General features: G+C 40.3%; 1 protein-coding gene across 1 annotated transcript in view; it reads right to left on the bottom strand.

Moving 5' to 3' along the window:
* Positions 1-870: 870 nt before the first annotated feature.
* Positions 871-20,434, bottom strand: part of LOC126278827 (odorant receptor Or2-like) — a 66,356-nt gene continuing 46,792 nt past the window's right edge. Inside the window, exon 6 of the mRNA XM_049979102.1 lies at positions 871-1,076. Coding sequence (XP_049835059.1) covers positions 1,020-1,076 — 57 coding nt within the window. The 3' untranslated portion in view covers positions 871-1,019. The remainder of the gene's footprint in view (positions 1,077-20,434) is intronic.

Below are 20,434 nucleotides of genomic sequence, written 5' to 3'. Positions count from 1 at the left end.
ACCACATATTTACCCATATTCACAGGTAAGTTACTTCATGTAGTACAATGGATATGCATACTGACGTAGTACTTGTTTTAATACGAAATTTTCTCTCGATATACATACAGAACGCACCTGAAGTTAGCACTGTTTTGGTTCAAATTAAATAGAGCCATAAATGCTGCCCCAATTTGCTTAGGACTCTGTGTTCAACGGCAAGAGCTGAATCGGTCGTCTCACTCACTCACCTCAGAATTAAATTGTATTACTCGTGATTTAATATTGGAAGAGTTCAATATGCATGTTCCGTCACATATTATTTGTTCAACAAATAGAAATGTTGCTGTCAATGCATTGTGTTTTCTTAAAACCAGGTGTATATGTCACAGCAAACATCTCAGGTATCCCCTCTGAAGCCAGCCTCATCAATGTACTGAGAAACCATTTCATTTTAATGTAATTTTGTACCATGTCCATTGAGTCTGCCTCCGTGTGTCATGATTACGTGGAAGAATTGTTAGTGGTCGATGATTTGCACTGTATTATCAAATTAACCTAATACAAAGGAAACCACTGTACCATTCGGTTAATAATACACTTTTTTTACTACGGTATCCCAGTATCTAGGTAAGAAATACTACTGCAACGGACATGGAGAATGAAGAAATTTTAATAGATTTAATTAGAATCGAAAACGGTTTGAATGTAATTACACGGTGTGTTAGGAGGGAAGCAAGAACATTTTTTTATGTTCATCACTTAAACGATACTAAGTCTGAACTGTGTCATCATACAATGTGGTTAAATGATGTATTTATATGTGAAACATAATACAAGCTGTCATATATAGTTATGGTACAATTCTACTATCGCTTAAATGTAGGCTGCTTAGGTGCTAATACGTTATCTTTCATTTTATGCTTCCAATTATCAGCACTACGACATATGGTCATTTAAAAAAGAGAAAGTGCATTCTCAGTGGCATGACCAGCAAACTCGTGACTTTCGGGAACAGCTTTGCAAACAGTGAAGAGTTTCTAATCTTCTTTAAAATTACGGAGGATGGCGAAGAATGAGTAGGACACGTTGACAATCTGTGAAAAAAGCAGGAGAAGAAGTTATAAATGACAGGTACAGTAAGGGTTTATTAATTACTATTACATTACACTCTTATTTTCCCTCCCCTTGTTATTGCAAGATAAGCGATTAACAATGAAAGGATAATGAACTATAAAATATGAGGAAAGGTAGTCATCTAATAACAGCTTCGTCGATACCTCACTGTTGATACACATACACACATTCGCTGTATTTAGAGCAAAGGAGGTGGATACCTCAAAATTGTCTACATCGCTACGTACGTTATTTTTACGGCCAGTATATCAGAAAGAAATGTCGTTCGTTAACTTGAACTACCATTGTTGACGTCACGCCGACGACAATGTCATGTTAAGAAGGGAAAGAATATCAGGTTTCAACGTCACGGCGATGGCTACGTCATTAGAGACTAAACATACAAACTTGGAGTTTGGAAGTAGGGGGAAGGAAATCGGTCGTCCTTTTCGGAGGAGCCATACCGGAATTCGCCTCAAGCGGTTTCGGGAAAGCATGGGAAAACTAAGATGGATGGTCTGACGGAGATTTCAACCATCACCCTCCTGTCTAGTGTCTTCTGTTTGACCACAGCCCTTGCTACTTTGCTAGGTACTATTAACATTACAAGCCTCGTACCACATCAGTTATATAGCGTGTTTCATTATTTTCAGTTTCAAAGCGGTGTAACCTAATATTTCGCTGTGTTTGGCTTTGTTCGTTGCTGTACTTGCTGTCGCCGCCCACTTCACACATGGTAGCGCCCAATACATTGGCATCCCACTTCACGTCCAAGCAACATGCGATGCCTGCATCACAGGGCGTACATTCACAAGAGAAACCTACGGCGTCTGTTTTGTCAGAGCAAATACTTACCGGCGGCTACAACACAACAGAACACCACGTCTCCACCAACAACCGCCAGGGACTGCTACCCATTCGCGGAGCATGCAGAACAGCTTCACCAGAGGTCGCAGTTAGCGCAGGAACTACTCTGATACGCCAGGCATGTGATCGCAAATAGTTCCGGCAGATACCTCCACCAACGGCCCTTATAAGGCGGCACACTACCGGAAAAAAGGCAGTTAGACGTACCGCTTTGAATGACACAGAGCTGCCGCCCCAGCAGCCACAGCCAGAGGCCTCTTCCAGCTGGCCTATCTCTTGCAGATGGTATAGTCGACGAATCTATTGACATTGTGGAATTAGTTATTGTTTTCGCTACCCGTGAAGAGTCGGGCGTTTTCTATTTTATTATTACAATTATTCGGTATTGATGGTCCGCAATAAGGATCCAGTCTGATGTTCTTTCGGGCACTGTATTATTGTTTCCTTTTGCTGAGTCTAATAAATTGTTTCCGGACCATTTTCCCGCATTTCTGTTCTGCCAGCGCAGATACTTTAGTGCTCTTTTTCTTTCTCTCTCGAAACAATCCCCTACTACGGCTACAAACAAATTTATGAACTGTAGCATGTGAAGTCATATAAGTCAAGTGTGATAAACATAATTCACAAATAATTCTACTGAAAATATGGATAAGCATCGCTAAGTGTTACTGATATACTGAGTCCTGTAAGCATTATATACAGCAACAAAAAGATCACGTTTAAGGCATGTCGAGAAATAAACAGTGCTCACGCAATGCTTGCTATGTCTCATAAACTAGTTTACTTAAATATATGAACTTTGACGGCCATTAGAATGAGAAAGCCGATAACTACAGCATAAACTTTGTTCTAATTTAATCTCCAATACAGATTTTTGGAAATGCTTATCACAACCACTCTCTGTGGTCTATAACTGTAAGGTAACCCTCATTTTCTAATTACATTTGATTCCATTATTTTCCAGATTTTCATTTTATACTGCGCCTGCAAAAATCAGTAGCATTCAATACGCTCAGGCAGCGCTGCAGAGTGCATACCAGGGAGTAAGATTACGGTTCCCATATTGGCTGAAGTCGCCGCTGGACCATCTGGAGTTGACGGTAGACGGTGTGCTGAGGCTAGCTATGGCAAATAGTTACGGCAGGGCACCATACGCAGTGAAATCGCAGCCATCCTGGCGCGAACTAGTTCAATTTGTTTAGTAAATATTCAGTAATAACAGCTACTTTTTATTACTTTTCTTAGGTTAGGTCAACTGGTCAAAAAGAATTTCTTACAACAAAATCACGAGGCAGCGAAGTAGTCATTTCAAAAAACAGATGAACCGTTTTTAAGATAGCGAAGCTGTAAGAGCGGTTAAGATGTCCCACGACTGTAAGAGCGAGATCTAGAGGGAGCGCCATAGTAGCCAGTCTGGTAGTTCTGTCGCAAAACCATGGTATCAGATATTGCTATATGAATTCATCCCAAAGAACAGACACTACACATTCGCATATGTGATTCAGCTAGATGGTCAATGGGTCCACCCACGTCAGTGCTGTTGCACTAGTGCGTCCGACATCCTGCGGGAATCTCAAAGTAGCGAGCGTGGAGTAAATGGACGGGGACTGCGGACATGTGGCGCCAGGTGGGGCTGTGTGCCGCGATAGTCCGCACAGCTGCGATAACACTGTGTCTCGGGTGGCCCAGTGTTGAACGCACCAGCCTACTAAACAGGAAGCTCCGGTTTCGAATCCCACTCCCGCACCCGTTTCCACTCGTCATCACTGATTCCATGTAATGTCCCGATGCAGCTATCAGTCATTTTTTTTCCTTTCCTTTCTCCCTCTTCCAGCTTCATTGTACATTAAGAATGACTAGTTTGCGTTAATAAGTAATATATTGTTTCATCTATAATGAAAATACGGTGTTTTCGTAAACAATCACATCTTAAGGGTTTCCACGAACATTGTTTCAAATAATATAGCTTACCCTTTCATCACTTAGAAATAACAGAACATAGAACGGCACTTTCGAGAGAATCCGGTAGCACTAATACTGCTTCTGTGACAGACATCAATTTCTAGGGCTTTGTGGCAAAACAGGTGGGAGGAAATGTTACACGACGACTCAGATAGATAATCCAAAGATGCGTTGGCCTGATCTTTTTAAGTATCGGATGGAAATGCACTGCAAATCATACTGCGTGCCTCTTATACCACATTTTATGAATTCCCTGACTAAAGTGTGAAACGTGCCCTTAGAAAAACTAATGAATTACTGTGTTGGTAAACCTCTACGGTATTTGATTTTCAAACAGCTGAGCAAAACTGAACGTACTCAGACATTACTCTCTTTACTTATTCTGATCAACACTAAAATGACACATCATATTTTTGGCGCAACGCAGTCTGACCTTCAAAAGTCTCTACAAAAGAATGGCCCTGACTAACAATAACCTTTGATGAATCACTTACCTCTCAAAAATCTTCGTTACTCGAACTATTGCAATACACCGAGCGCCACTACTGCCAGCTAAATAAAAGAATCTTACTACTGAAGGCACTAACTGCTGATAGACTTACTCTTTCTGGCAGACACACGTTCAGATCGTCCGCTCTTAAAGTCCTGCCATCTCTCTCCCCACATCCACCACTGCTGGCGGCTCACCTCCAAGTGCCCAACACTACAATAGCGAATATTTCAACAATGCCAACCAGCCAGGGACGCACACAGCTCAGTCAGTGATTTTCATACAGACCGCTACGTGGTGTTACCAACATAAAAACTTAAACATCCTACTTACAAGTGAAACACTTTTGGTGGTTTAGAACAACGGAGGTGGGTGGGGTAGGGGCGACTCTTATATAACCAGAGCTCTTTTACGCACTGTTTGGTTTGAAACAACAAGTATCTTTCTAAATGCACCACAGCATCGATGGTACATATAATTTTTGCTACATTTTGCCCATTTTTCTTTCGCGAGTCACCGTCTGCAGTACAACGGCGTTGTAGAGCCCGTAAGTAGAAATAATGCTCACCCGTCTGCCGGGGTTTGATAAGGTCCGCTAGTATTTTATAGTTAAAACTTATTCTAAACGATTCTATTTCTAAGTCGTGACACATTTATTAATAAAAAAGCGAGGTTAATAAAAAAATACGAGTATAGCCTACAGAAACAAAATCATAAGTCAGATAATTAGAAATCCATGTGACTATATAGAAGTGAACAAACATCGCACTAAACTCTTTGAAATAAATAATCTGAACAGCAGTTTTGCAGAACAAGATAATTTAGTGCATTTTAGGAGATGGTTCATGGTGTGGGTTCCTGTAGTCATGCCCTAGTTCATGAACCACGGGCAAAGTATGAGTGGCCAAGTAACTGGTCCCGACAGTCGGGATACCAGTTACTTTGGAATAATGCTGGGCATCTCGGACATATTCTGAGTCGTGGTCACCTTTGTGCTCATATGGCAAATACTACCAAATCCACCGGTTAGTCCCTCAACCGTTAGGGGTAAAACCCAATGGGACTTGGGGCAAGTCAGGCTAGCAACCTGCTTCCCTGGTACTTTAAATATGATACTGGCAACAATCAGAGCAAAATGCCTCGGAACTTTGGAGGTGACGGAGTCCCACCTCTAACTGACAAAGCAGGGACTCCTAAGATACGACTTGGCAAACGAATGGTAATGAGATGGGGAGCCATTAATATCAATGGGGGCTACTCTGGGAAGAAGGTAGAGCTGGCAGAGGCTGCAAGTAAGATGAGGTTGGACGTTTTAGCTGTTAGTGACATTCGGGTATGGGGTGAGAAAGAATAGAAAGTGGGAGAATACAAGGTCTACCGGTCAGGAGTCAAAGCAGGAATAGCACAATGGGGTGCAGGGCTTCACATCAGAAAAGAAATGGAACCCAGCGTAGTTGCAATAAGGTATGTAAACGAACGACTGATGTGGATAAATTTTAAAGTATCTAGCAAGAAAATTAGGATTGTATCAGTATATTCGCATTGTGAAGGGACAGATCAATATAAGATGGATAGTTTTTATGAGGCACTCAGTGATGTAGGTGTTAGAGTAAAGGACAAGGACAGTGTCCTGCTCATGGGTGATTTTAATGCCAGGATTGGAAATCGAGCAGAAGAGTATGAAAAGGTTTTGGGTAAATTTGGAGAGGATATGGAGGCCAACAGGAACGGAAAACAACTCTTGGATTTCTGTGCCAGTATGGGCTTAGTAATCACAAGCTCCTTTTTTAAACATAAGAACATTCACCGGTATACTTGGGAAGGCAGGAGAACCAGATCTGTCATTGACTACATAATAACAGACCAGGAATTCAGGAAGTCTGTGATGGGCACACGTGTAATCAGGGCATTCTTTGATGACACTGATCATTATTTAAACTGCAGTGAAATTGGGATTGTGAGGCCGAAAGTGAAGGAGGTCAGGTCCATATGTAGGAGGATAAGAGTGGAGAAAGTTCAGGATAAGGAAATCAGGCACAAGTACATAACAGCGATCTCAGAAAGGTACCAGTTAGTTGAATGTAGTCAATTACAGTCATTGGAAAAGGAATGGACAAGGTACAGGGACACAGTACTAGAAGTGGTTAAAGAATATCTTGGAACAGTAGTGTGTAAAAGTAGGATGAAGCAAACAGCTTGGTGGAATGACACAGTCGAGGCAGCCTGTAAAAGGAAAAAGAAGGCGTATCAAAAATGGCTACATACTAGAACTCAGGTAGACAGAGAAAGTAATGTTGAAGAAAGAAACAAAGCCAAACAGATAACTGCAGCATCCAAGAAGAAATCTCGGGAAGACTTTGGAAGCAGGTTGGAGACTCTGGGTCAAGCTGCTGGAAAACCATTCTGGAGTGTAATTAGCAGTCTTCGAAAGGGAGGTAAGAAGGAAATGACAAGTATTTTTGATAGGTCAGGAAAACTGCTGGTGAATCCTGTGGATGCCTTGGGCAGATGGAGGGAATATTATGAAAAGTTGCTAATGTAGGTGAAAATACGATCAGTAATGTTTCAGATTTCGAGGTAGAATGGGATAGGAATGATGATGGAAATAGGATCACATTTGAGGAAGTGGAGAAAATGGTCAATAGATTGCAGTGCAATAAAGCAGCTGGGCTGGATGAAATTAAGTCAGAACTCATCCAATACAGTGGAATGTCAGGTCTTAAATGGCTACACAGGATAATTGAAATGGCCTGGGAGTCGGGACAGGTTCCATCAGACTGGACAAAAGCAGTAATCACACAAATCTTTAAACATGGAAACAGAAAAGATTGTAACAACTAAAGAGTTATCTCTTTAATCAGCGGTGTGGATAAAATATTCTCAGGTATTGTTGAAAGGAAAGTGAGAAGTATTAGTTGAGGACCAATTGGATGAAAATCAGTGTGGGTTTAGACCTCTTAGAGGCTGTCAAGACCAGAACTTTAGCTTACGGTAAATAATGGAGAAGTGTTATGAGTGGAACAGGGAATTGTATCTATGATTTATAGATCTAGAAAAGGCATATGACCGGGTTCCTAGGAGGAAGTTACTGTCTGTTCTAAGAGATTATGGAATAGGAGGCAAACATTTGCAAGCAATTAAAGGTCTTTACATAGATAGCCAGGCGGCTGCTAGAGTTGACAGTGAATTGAGTTCATGGTTCAGAGTAGTTTCAGGGGTAAGACAAGGCTGCAACCTGTCTCCACTGTTGTTCATATTATTTATGGATCATATGTTGAAAACAATAGACTGGCTGGGTGAGATTAAGATATGTGAACACAAAATAAGCAGACTTGCATATGCGGATGACTTAGTCGTGATGGCAGATTCGATTGAAAGTTTGCAAAGTATTATTTCAGAGCTAGATCAGAAATGTAAGGACTATGGTATGAAGATTAGCATCTCCAAAACGAAAGTAATGTCCATGGGAAAGAAATATAAACGGATTTAGTGCCAAATAGGAGGAACAAAGTTAAAACAGGTGGACGGTTTGAAGTACTTAGGATGCATATTGTCACAGGACGCCAACATAGTGAAAGAACTAGAAGCGAGGTGTTGCAAAGCTTGTGCAGTGAGCGCTCAGCTGCGATCTACTCTCTTCTGCAAGAAGGAAGTCAGTACCAAGACTAAGTTATCTGTGCACCGTTCAATCTTTCGACCAACTTTGTTAAATGGGAGCGAAAGCTGGGTGGATTCAGGTTATATTATCAACAAGGTTGAGGTTACGGTTATGAAAGTAGCTAGGGTGATTGCAAGTACTAGTAGATGGGAACAATGGCAGGAGGGTGTCCACACTGAGGAAATCAAAGAAAAACTGGGAATGAACTCAATAGATGTAGCAGTCAGGGCGAACAGGCTTAGATGGTGGGGTCATGTTACACGCATGGGAGAAGCAAGGTTACCCAAGAGACTCATGGGTTCAGCAGTAGAAGGTAGGAGGAGTCGGGGCAGACCAAGGAGAAGGTACCTGGATTCGGTTAAGAATGATTTTGAAGTAATAGGTTTAACATAAGAAGAGGCACCAATGTTAGCACTGAATACGGTATCATGAAGGAATTTTATAAGGGGAGCTATGCTCCAGACTGAACGCTGAAAGGCATAATCAGTCTTAAATGATGATGATGATGATGATGATGACGATGATAGGATATTAAAACCAAGTTCACATTTTAACTAGTTCGTCGAAGCACGAACCGAGCATCATTAATGACAACGAAACTGGCTACTAAGATGCAGTACATTCCAGATCCAGAACAAGTATTATTAGAGAACATCTATACATGCCTTTGCAGAGGCATTAATTAATTTTTTACGCATTTTATGCTTGTTTGTTGCATACATGCCGTTCAAATGTTTGGTACTGTAAACTAAGAGTTTGGGTATTAGAAGAAAAAACAGAATTATAAAATTATAGTATTATTACTGTTGAACCGATTATCGTAACACACCTATAATGACGCTGGTCCGGTATGACTGGGCGTCACATCCCTGTACTTTCTATATTCTGTTACTCCCTTGAGGAAACCAAACACCTTTTATCATGCTGCTAATGGTCGACAGCCATACACTGAAATACACAAAGATTTCACGCCTTGGTTACCTTTTCCGTATATCTGCTAAATTCCAAGGTACAATGGCTCGTAACTTACCTCATTCACGACGAAAACAAGAAAGATAACCCTCCATTTTGGCATGGGTCCCAAACGTACACTTTCCGAACTTTCTTCCTCAAATTAAGGCCTATCTTTGATACAAGTAGAATCCTCTTAGCCATGAATGTAATTTTTACCAGTTCTAATCTACTTTTTATGTCCTCCTTGCTCCGTCCGCCATTGGCTATTTTGCTGCGTAGGTAGTACAGATCCTTAACATAATCCACTTCGTGATCATCAGTCCTGATGTTAAGTTTCTCGCTGTTCTCATTTATGCTGCTTCTCATTACTTTCGTCTTTCTTCGATTTACGCCATATGGTGCAATAGAAAAATTTGAAAATGAACAGTTTTCTCTAGTCAGAAAATTCCAACATTCCATGAAAAACTGGAACAGCTTACACCTCCGCACGTTTATACATCAATTCCAAATCGGTTCACTAGAAAGTTGCCCACTCAGACATAAGCTTGATATCGTTTGTGGTCATATGGAAGGTGCAATAGCCGAAACGATGCAAAGAGTCTCTGCAAACTGTCAGTCGTATGAACAATTTAAGTAAGCATTCTTGGTGCGATACTGATCCGCGGAAACCCAAAGTAGGATAAGCTATGAATAGTTACAGAAAACGTCATTTTAAAATTCGGGAGAAAAGAAGCCAGTAGATTTTTTGAAGAAGCGACGAGGATGAATCAGTGTTCAGACAATCCAAACAATAATGGGCAACTGATACGTATGTACACAATGATGTTACCCTTGCGTTATCAGTAATCGTTGGTTGGCAGAGCTGGAGATAATATACAGGCATTTAAAGGGATGTATTCATCTCCAGTGAAGATGACCAGAAGAAACAACATACATTGAGAGAAACCAATAGTAGGGGGAATAATACAAACCAACTGGCCTTTAATAATACTAGCAATGGCAGTAAGGAATGGTAATCGTATTGGGAAGAATAGTTAGCACCCAAGGGATAATATTGGCTATGGTTTTGGCAACTCGCAGAGGTCAAACAGTAATTATGGTTTCTGTGAACCGCGGAATTATAATGGCTTTGGTTCCAGAAATTATGATGGTAACTATAATTCGCGATATGATCACCATGCAAACGTAGCAAGAAGGTTTAGAGGTTTTCCATCACAAAACCCAAATTATTTGATGGAACTAGAATGCCTAGACCGCAGCAAGATTGGGAGAATCAGACTTCACCAGGACGACACATGTGAGATGAACAGGTACAGCAGGTCGAGTTGAGGTACACCAAACCCTGGTAAAAAACAGAATCGATGGCATGAACTGTATTAAGACCTGTCACAAGAGATTCAATCACCAAATTAAGTTTATTTTATAATTAAATGTGTAAAAAGACTCAACTTCAATCAACAAGATCCTGAAGTAGATTTCGGGGGTAATCAGATACAAATGCCTGCATGCTGGGAGACAACTAACTGGGAATCTTCCGATGATAAGGAACAAGAGTTGGCAACAGTTAACGTATGCAGTTGTACAAAAACTGATGATAACCAAATTGTGGAGGATATAGTTCATTTATATGAAACCGAGGGAGAAACGGTATGCCAAGAGGATATGCACCATTGGCAACACCAGTATTGATACACATTTCAGATGATGTTCATAGGACATGGACTTATCAAGATAATAATTAAATACCCACCAGTACCCAGAGTAAAACATCATCATCTAGTAAAATTGACACTGAGCAATTCGAAGGCTGCGTCGTTAAATAGAAAGAACTGTGCGGACAGAACGGCAACCTCACGAGTATTTTCACTAGGACAAAAGGTAGTTGTCAGAACCCACCAACTCTCTAGCAAGAAAAAACGTGAAAGCCATAAATTCCTTCCTTTATATAAAGTGCCTATGGAAGTAAGTAAGGTGGTTCTTGATGATATAGTCGAATTGATTATCACTGGGCTAGCACCATGTGAATCACATGAAAGTGTATAAAGGGTAAAACAGTAAATACTAACTCCACAAGAAATAATAGTTGTATCAAATATCCAGATTCAAATGAGAGTAAAAGTGTAGAAGTCAAAGACAAGGGAAGCTAAGAAAATTGATAGAAATAAAAATTTTAATTTGTACTTATATAATTTAAAAAAATTGGTTAACTTTTTCAGTGTATAAGAAAGATAGTTATGAAGGAAAAACAATAAAGTGACAACTAAAATAACCATTCTGCAGAGGGAATGTGTTATGGAGAATGAGTAGAAAGAAAGGAGAAAGTTAGAGATTAGCACGTGGACAGTTTGACGAAATAGTAGTTCAAATGGTTCAAATGGTTCTGAGCACTATGGGACTAAACTGCTGTGGTCATCAGTCCCCTAGAACGTAGAACTACTTAAACCTAACTAACCTAAGGACATCACATACTGCAATGCCCGAGGCAGGATTCGAACCTGCAACCGTAGCAGCAGTGCAGCTCCGGACTGGAGCGCCTAGAACCGCACGGCCACCGCGGCTGGAAAATAGTAGTAGATTGTCTCTTAAAATGTAGTGTAAAGTAGAAAGAAATTGATTTTTGTGGACAAAGCGAAGCCAAGAAACTATGGCTAATGAATTACATAAGAAAGAAATATTTGTTTGTAGTTTGTTCCGTCACAGATGGTGAACATTTTGTTGAGGAGATATTTTGGGAATATGAGAAGGTTTTATGATTTGTGGAAGTTACTACAAGTTAATATTAAAAAGAGGTTGAGGGAGATAGGTATAAAAGGTTGTTAGGAGATAAGAAATAAAAGAGAGAGTTGAATTATTAAGGAAAGCGAGAAACATATTATTTCTTGCGAGCATGTAGACAGAGGTATGTGAATTTAACACAGGGATGATTTCAATAAGGAAGAGTAATATAGGGGAAGAAAGTAAGTTAAGAAGAAGGAGATACTGATAACTACAACTGATAAAAGTACAAGCTCTAGAACAATGGCATTGGACAGTGGAGAATGTTTGGAAAAGGAAACCAGACAGAGGTATATTTTAAAGTTCTGTTCCAGATAATAGCAAAAAGAAGTGATTGCAGACAAATAGACGCTGGAGAGAGTCAAGGTGCGCAGTTTTTATGAGATGATGCGCTTGTAGTTTTAAAAAAGAAAACACTAACCTTCATCACCATCAATCATGATTGTTGTTGTTGTGGTCTTCAGCCCTGAGGCTCGTTTGATGCAGCTCTCCATGCTACTCTATCTTGTGCAAGCTTCTCCATCTCCCTGTACCTACTGCAACCTACATCCTTCTGAATCTGCTTACTGTAGTCGTCTCTTGGTCTCCCTCTACGATTTTTACCCTCCATGCTGCCCTCCAATACTAAATTGGTGATTCCTTGATGCCTCAGAACATGTCCTACCAACCGATCCCTTCTTCTGGTCAAGTTGTGCCACAAACTTCTCTTCTCCCCAATCCTGTTCAATACTCCCTCATCAGTTATGTGATCTACCATCTAATCTTCAGCATTCTTCTGTAGCACCACATTTTCAAAGCTTCTATTCTCTTCTTGTCCAAACTATTTATCGTCCATGTTTCACTTCCATACATGGCTACACTCCATATAAATACTTTCAGGAATTACTTCCTGACGATTAAATCTATACTCGATGCTAGTAAAGTTCTCTTTTTCTGAAACGCTTCCCTTGCCATTGCCAGTCTACATTTTATATCCTCTCTACTTCGACCATCATCAGTTATTTTGCTCCCCAAATAGCTAAACTCCTTTACTACTTTAAGTGTCTTATTTCCTAATCTAATTCCCTCAGCAACATCCGACTTAATTCGACTACATTCCATTATCCTCGTTATGCTTTTGTTGATGTTCATCTTATATCCTCCTTTCAAGATACTATCCATTCTGTTCAACTGCTCTTCCAAGTCTTTTGTTGTCTCTGACAGAATTACGATGTCATCGGCGAACCTCAACATTTTGATTTCTTCTCCAAGGATTTTAATACCTACTCTGAATTTTTCTTTTGTTTCCTTTACTGCTTGCTCAATATACAGGTTGAGTAACATCGGGGAGAGACTACAACCCTGTCTCACACCCTTCCCAACCACTGCTTCCCTTTCATGTCCCTCGACTCTTATGACTGCTATCTGGTTTCTGTACAAATTGTAAATAGCCTTTCGCTCCCTGTATTTTACCACTGCTACCTTCAGAATTTGAAAGAGAGTATTCCAATCAACATTGTCAAAAGCTTTCTCTAAGTCTACAAATGCTAGAAACGTACGTTTGCCCTTCCTTAATCTAGCTTCTAAGATAAGTCGTAGGGTCAGTATTGCCTCACGTGTTCCAACATTTCTACGGAATCCAAACTGATCTTCCCCGAGGTCGGCTTCTACCAGTTTTTCCATTCATCTGTAAAGAATTCGCGTTAGTATTTTGCAGCTGTGACTTATTAAACTTCGGTAATTTTCACATCTGTCAACACCTGCTTTCTTTGGGATTGGAATTATTATATTCTTTTTGAAGTTTGAGGTTATTTCGCCTGTCTCATACATCTTTCTCACCAGATGGTAGAGTTTTGTCAGGACTGGTTCTCCCAAAGCCGTCAGTAGTTCCAATGGAATGTTGTCTACTCCGGGGGCCTTGTTTCGACTCAGATCTTTCAGTGCTCTGCAAACTCTTCACGCAGTATCGTATCTCCCATTTCATCTTCATCTACATACTCTTCCATTTCCATAATATTGTCCTCAAGTACCTCGGCCTTGTATAGACCGTCTATATACTCCTTCCACCTTTCTGCTTTCCCTTCTTTGCTTAGAACTGGGTTTCCATCTGACCCCTTGATGTTCATACAAGTGGTTCTCTTATCTCCAAAGGTCTCTTTAATTTTCCTGTAGGCAGTATCTACCTTACCCCTAGTGAGATAAGCCTCTACATCCTTACATTTGTCCTCTAGCCATCCCTGCTTAGCCATTTTGCGCTTCCTGTCGATCTCATTTTTGAGACGTTTGTATTCCTTTTTGTCTGCTTCATTAACTGCATTTTTATATTTTCTCCTTTCATCAATTAAATTCAATATTTCTTCTGTTACCCAAGGATTTCTACTAGCCCTCGTCTTTTTACCTACTTGATCCTCTGCTGCCTTCACTACTTCATCCCTCAAAGCTACCCATTCTTCTTCTACTGTATTTCTTTCCCCCATTCCTGTCAATTGCTCCCTTATGCTCTCCCTGAAACTCTGTACAACCTCTCGTTCTTTTAGTTTATCCAGGTCCCATCTCCTTAAATTCCTACCTTCTTGCAGTTTCTTTAGTTTTATTCTACAGGTCATAACCAATAGATTGTTGTCAGAGTCCACATCTGCCCCTGGAAATGTCTTACAATTTAAAACCTGGTTCCTAAATCTCAGTCTTTCCATTATATAATCTATCTGAAACCTGTCAGTACCTCCAGGCTTCTTCCATGTATACAGCCTTTTTTTATGATTCTTGAACCAAGTGTTAGCTCTGATTAAGTTGTGTTCTGTGCAAAATTCTACCAGGCGGCTTCCTCTTTCATTTCTTTGTCCCAGTCCATATTCACGTACTACGTTTCCTTCTCTCCCTTTTCGTACTACCGAATTCCACTCACCCATGACTATTAAATTTTCGTCACCCTTCACTATCTGAATAATTTTTTTTTATTTGATTATACATTTCTTCAGTTTTTTCGTCATCTGCAGAGCTAGTTTGCATATAAACTTGTACTACTGTAGTAGGTGTGGGCTCCATATCTATCTTGGCCACAATAATGCGTTCACTATGCTGTTTGTAGTAGCTTACCCGCATTCCTATTTTCCTGTTCATTATGAAACCTACTCCTGCATTACCCCTATTTGATTTTGTGTTTATAACCCTGTAGTCACCAGACCAAAAGTCTTGTTCCTCCTGCCACCGAACTTCACTAATTACCACTATATCTAACTTTAACCTATCCATTTCCCTTTTGAAATTTTCTAACCTACCTGCCCGATTAAGGGATCTGACATTCCACGCTCCGATTCGTAGAACGCCAGTTTTCTTTCTCCTGATAACGACATCCTCTTGAGTAGTCCCCGCCCGGAGATCCGAAGGGGGGACTATTTTACCTCCGGAATATTTTACCCAAGAGGACGCCATCATCATTTAATCATACAGTAAAGCTGCATGCCCTCGGGAAAAATTACAGCCGTATTTCCCCCTTGCTTTCAGCCGTTCGCAGTACCAGGACAGCAAGGCCGTTTTGGTTATTGTTACAAGGCTAGATCAGTCAATCATCCAGACTGTTGCCCCTGGAACTACTGAAAAGGCTGCTGCTCCTCTTCAGGAACCATACGTTTGTCTGGCCTCTCAATAGATACCCCTCCGTTGTGGTTTAACCTACGGTACGGCTATCTGTATCGCTTAGGCACGCAAGCCTCCCCACCAACGGCTCGGTCCATGGTTCATGGGGGGGGGGGGCAATCGTGATAAAGACTAGGATAATATTAATGGAAAAAAGGGGAAAATGTACATATATAAGGGGGATAAAAGATGTAAAGTTATGAAGAGTATAATAAAGAGCATCTTATGTATAGTTTAAATACGGACTTCTTGTAACGTCTCTCAGCAGTTTAGGGTTTGTAACGCTTGTAATGTATCTTAAGGGAGAAAGGGTTGTGATACGATAGGTGGTAATGACATGTAAATTAGAGAAATTTGGGGATGTAAGATGGACAAAAGTGTGCACAATGTTGTATTATATACGATATCATCAAGAACAATGCATTGTAATTGCAGTCAGATCGACAGCAGAACTGAATGGAGTGGTCAGAGTGGTCAGGCATAAGAGGAAGGAACAATGAGTGTGGGTGCCTGGTACGACAACTTTAGAGATGACAAAAGGAAATGCCTTTACGGAAGCAACAGTCAGAGAGGATAACGCATATGTGACAAAGTATGCTGTTAAGTGTAAGATAAGTTGGGAAATTATTGTAATAGACGAAACTTCCTTGAATTACAATGGCCACAGAAGCTACTAAGAGACAGAAATTAAGGCATTGGTATTGTGAAAGGGGAGGATAATTTTAAATGAAGGTTTCCTTAACTTCCATACAACTCCATCATCATTTAACATAAGTCGTTATGTAAAAAAAAAGAATGAATCTGAAATTTAAAAATTGTGAGTGTCGCAAATTTCTAGGTAATCTCTAGTTTGTTTAAATTTAAAATTAAAATTTACTCAACCATAGAATCGAAATAAAAGACTTCATATTACTTAAATACTTGTATTAAATCAGAAAACTAGTGAAAACATGTTAAATTCTGAAAAAAAAACTTTCGTGCTCAAATCAGCAATGTGTAGTAAATCAATTGTGGTAAGGAAAAAAAAGGGACTGAAAGTCACCCGTTTGACTACGTCATATTAAAATATAGAGTTGGTCAATATATAACAATTCGTACATTCAGCAGTTGAGAACAATTTTGGACTGACCTCAATCAATCGCTCAACCGCTGATTGACCCAGCTAAAAACTGAATACAAAAGGAGGCAGATGGCAGCTTGAATGAATGTTAATTTTTTCACCCTACATGAGATTTTATACATCATAAAAGTAGATGGATATGTCACTTGACATACTTCGGCGATAGTGAGCAGATTTGCCTATCAAAATGTACAGTATGTAATGCAAAGGGATGACACACGGTTCGATGGTATTAAAACGCCGAACCTAAATTCTCCATGTCAATGAGCAAAAGGTGAAAAAAGCTGCTGGAAAAAACGCCTTAGTGTGGGGGCAGACGCGAGTTGCGCCGTCACGGCCTGCATACAATGAATGGTTGCTAACTGGGGTTGGTGACATGCAGCGAAAGAGACAATGAATGCGCTGAGTGACACATCGAAGGGAACAGGTAGCGACCCAGCGCTGCCTGTGACAGTGACACAGTTGATCATGTGAAAGATCTGTGGTGCTCTCGTGATGAACACGTGTAACTTTGAGGCGTCATTAGCGGGCACAAAATGTAAAGTTGGCTGAAATAAAATCCGAAGGAGATTGGCAGGGTAGTTTGCACAAGATAAACGGAACGTTCCCATTGGTCTGAAAGCGCCATGAAGTGAAGCACGAAAGAACACAGGTGGGGGACAGTTTGCTACGAAAGACACAATACCGAAAACTTCGGGGACTTTCCTCTGAACCAGTGTCAAGTGTAGAACAGGGAGCATCACGCTCTGTACTATACCAAAAGAGGATTTTTTTTGTGAACACTGTGTTCACTTTGGCTGACCTTCAGCTATAAATTAGCTGAAGAGTTGTTGAGCTCTGGTAGCGGAGAACCGAAACATCCATGTGGTTGATTGTTCTTGCGAGATTGAGAGGGTGTTGAAGTGTCCACGCTGCTCCATCTATGCATGTCTATATCGCCGTATTTTACAGACTAGGGATGATGATGGTTTCAGCTAAAAAAATCAGTAAAGATTTTGATTAGCTTTTTATAGGATTTTCAGGGAGTGAGAGCAGCCATGCAGCTGACAGCATGTCGCAGCTAAAATCGATGGATCACCAACTTACGTCCACTGTGAACATGACCAACCTCGACTAACTTTTTGCTCATTTTGTCACGAAAACTAACCATTCTCCATAGACTTGATCGTGATCCTAAATATTACTGAACTTAGACCCGGTATCGGATGATCTGTTGCAATATTGACCACCTCAGACAGTATTTCACTATCTAGAAGTAACGGTATCGGATGATCTGTTGCAATATTGACCACCTCAGACAGTGTTTCACTATCTAGAAGTAACGGAACCTACTATTTAAGTTTGATATTGTTGTGTTCACTGTTGTTTTTGCTAAACAGGACGTAATGCGTTATCTTGACAACTGTTGTGAAACTCTCATGTCAGAACCTATGTGAACCCATGTGCTTCTTTGACAACAATAAAGAAATTAAACAAATTTTACACCTGAACCACGATGTAATCTGTTGCAGAATGAGGTTTCACTCTAAACCCCAGTAATACTCTAGTGACGCTAACACAATGACAGGGTGTTTTTGCTGATGGCTGACGAATGTGGAAAGGAGTGGAGTGTCAGAACATGACAATGCAGAAGGCAATGGAAACCACTACATTAAAGAAACGTAATGTGTATCCACAGGACACATAGCCTATACTGAACATCCAGTGGTAAAGGATTCCGGACTAATCTCCCATTCGTATTGTTGGGAGAGGACTGGCAAGAGGGATTTGACTATGAGAGAGAGGCTGAATAACCAACGAGGGGATAACGTTCTAAGAGTCGGGGCTGGGAATGGCAGAAGGTTGAACGTGGTAGGGAAGACAGAATATCTGAAAAGGGAAATGCGAAGGCTCAGTATAGATATCGTGGGGGTCAGTGAAGTGAATTGAATGGAATACGAATTTTTCTGATCAGATGATTATAGGGTAATATCAATAGCAGTAGCAAATGGTATAATGTGAGTAGTATTCGTTACGACTAGGAGGATAAAGAGTGTATTACAATGAACAGTTCTGTGATAGGACTGTTCTTGTCAGAATCGACAGCAAACCAACATGGACAACGATAGTTCTGGTATACATGCCGACGTCGCATGCTGAAGATGAAGAGATAGAGAAAGGATATGAGAATATTGAAAGAGACATGAAAATGTCATAGAGAATGCTGTTATAGGGGAAGGAGTAGAAGATAGCGTTATGGGAGAATATGGGCTTGGTATTAAGAATAAGAGAGGAGAAACATTAATTGAGTTATGCAATAAATTTCACCTGGTAATAATGAATGCTCTGTTCAAGAAACAAGACAAGGGAAGGCGGTTGGAAAAGCCGGGAGATACATAAAGATTTTAGGTCTAACACATAATAGTCAGACAGAAATTTCGAAATTAGGTAATGGGTTGTAAGGCATACCCTGGGGCAAACATAGACTCAGATCACAATTTAGCAGTGACGAAAAGTGGACTGACGTTGAAGAGACTAATCGGGAAGAATCGATGAGCAAAGTAGTGGTATACCGAGTCACAAAGGATTGAACACATGCGCTCGAAGTTCTCTGAGGCTATAGATCCTGCGATACAGAATAACCCATTAGGCAGTTCCGATGAAGAAGACTGGACATCCCTAGATAGGACAACCACAAAAGTTGGGAAGAGAAACATATGTAAAACGAAAGTAAGAGCATGAGTAAAGGAAGAAATACTTCGGTTGATAGAGGAAAGGAGAAACCACAAAAATGTTCAGGGCATCTGAGAAATACTGAAATAGAAGTCACTTAGGAACGAAATAAGTAGGAAGCGTAGGGAAGATAAGGCAAAATGGCTGCATGAAAAATATAAAGAAATCGAAGAAGAAATAATTATTGGAAGGACTGATTCATCATATAGAAAAGTAAAACATCCTTCGATGAAATTAGAAGCAAAGTTGGTAACACAAGACTCTAAGGGAATTGCACTGTTAAATGCAGAGAAGAGAGCGGATATGGGGAGCGAGTACACTGAAGGCGTCTATGACGGGGAAGACTTATTCATGGCGAAGTAGAATTTTGCCACGAAGAGACAGGTGACTCAGTATTAGAATCAGAATTTAAAAGAACTTTGGAAGATATATGACCACATACGGCAGAAGGGATAGATAACATTTCATGATAATTTCTAAAATCATTGGGGGAAGTGGCAAAAAAACCCGACTGTTCACGTTACTGAGTAGAATGCATGGGTCTGGCGATATAACATATGACCTACGGAAAACCATCATCCACAGAAATTCAAAGACTGCATGAGCCGAGTTGTGGGAGAATTTTCACACAGTCACCTTGATAGCTCATGAATCCAAATTGCTCACAGGAATAATACACAGAAGAATGGAAAATAAGATTGAAGATGTGCTTGATTACCATCAATTTGGCTTTAAGAAAGGTAAACGCGCCACATAAGCAATTCTGGCGGTATTGCTGACAATGGAAGCAAGACTAAAGAAAAACCAAGACGCGTTTATAGGTTTTGTTGGCCTGAGAAAAGCCATCGACAGCGTCAGAATGTGCAAGGTGTTCGAAATCCAGAGCTAAATAGTGGTAAGCTCTAGAGTACTATGAGTAATATACAATAAGTTCAAGAGCCAAGAGGTAACATTAATAGTGTAAGATAAAAAAAAATGTGCTTGGATTAAAGCAGGGTGGAAGAGAATGGTGCAGTATTTTGTCCCATTTGTTCAATCTATACACCGAAAGTCCAATGACTTAAGATGGAAAGATAAGATTCTCTGATGCCATTGCTGTTCTCAATTAAAGTGAAGAACAAAATTTGGAAATTTGTGGTAAGGTCATCGGTCCCTAAGCTTACATACTACTTAATCTAACTTACGC

The sequence above is a fragment of the Schistocerca gregaria genome, chromosome 6, assembly GCF_023897955.1.
Source record: "Schistocerca gregaria isolate iqSchGreg1 chromosome 6, iqSchGreg1.2, whole genome shotgun sequence".
Lineage (NCBI taxonomy): Eukaryota > Metazoa > Arthropoda > Insecta > Orthoptera > Acrididae > Schistocerca > Schistocerca gregaria.
Note: the sequence above shows the minus strand (reverse complement) of the source record. Positions and strands in the feature narration are given on the sequence as shown.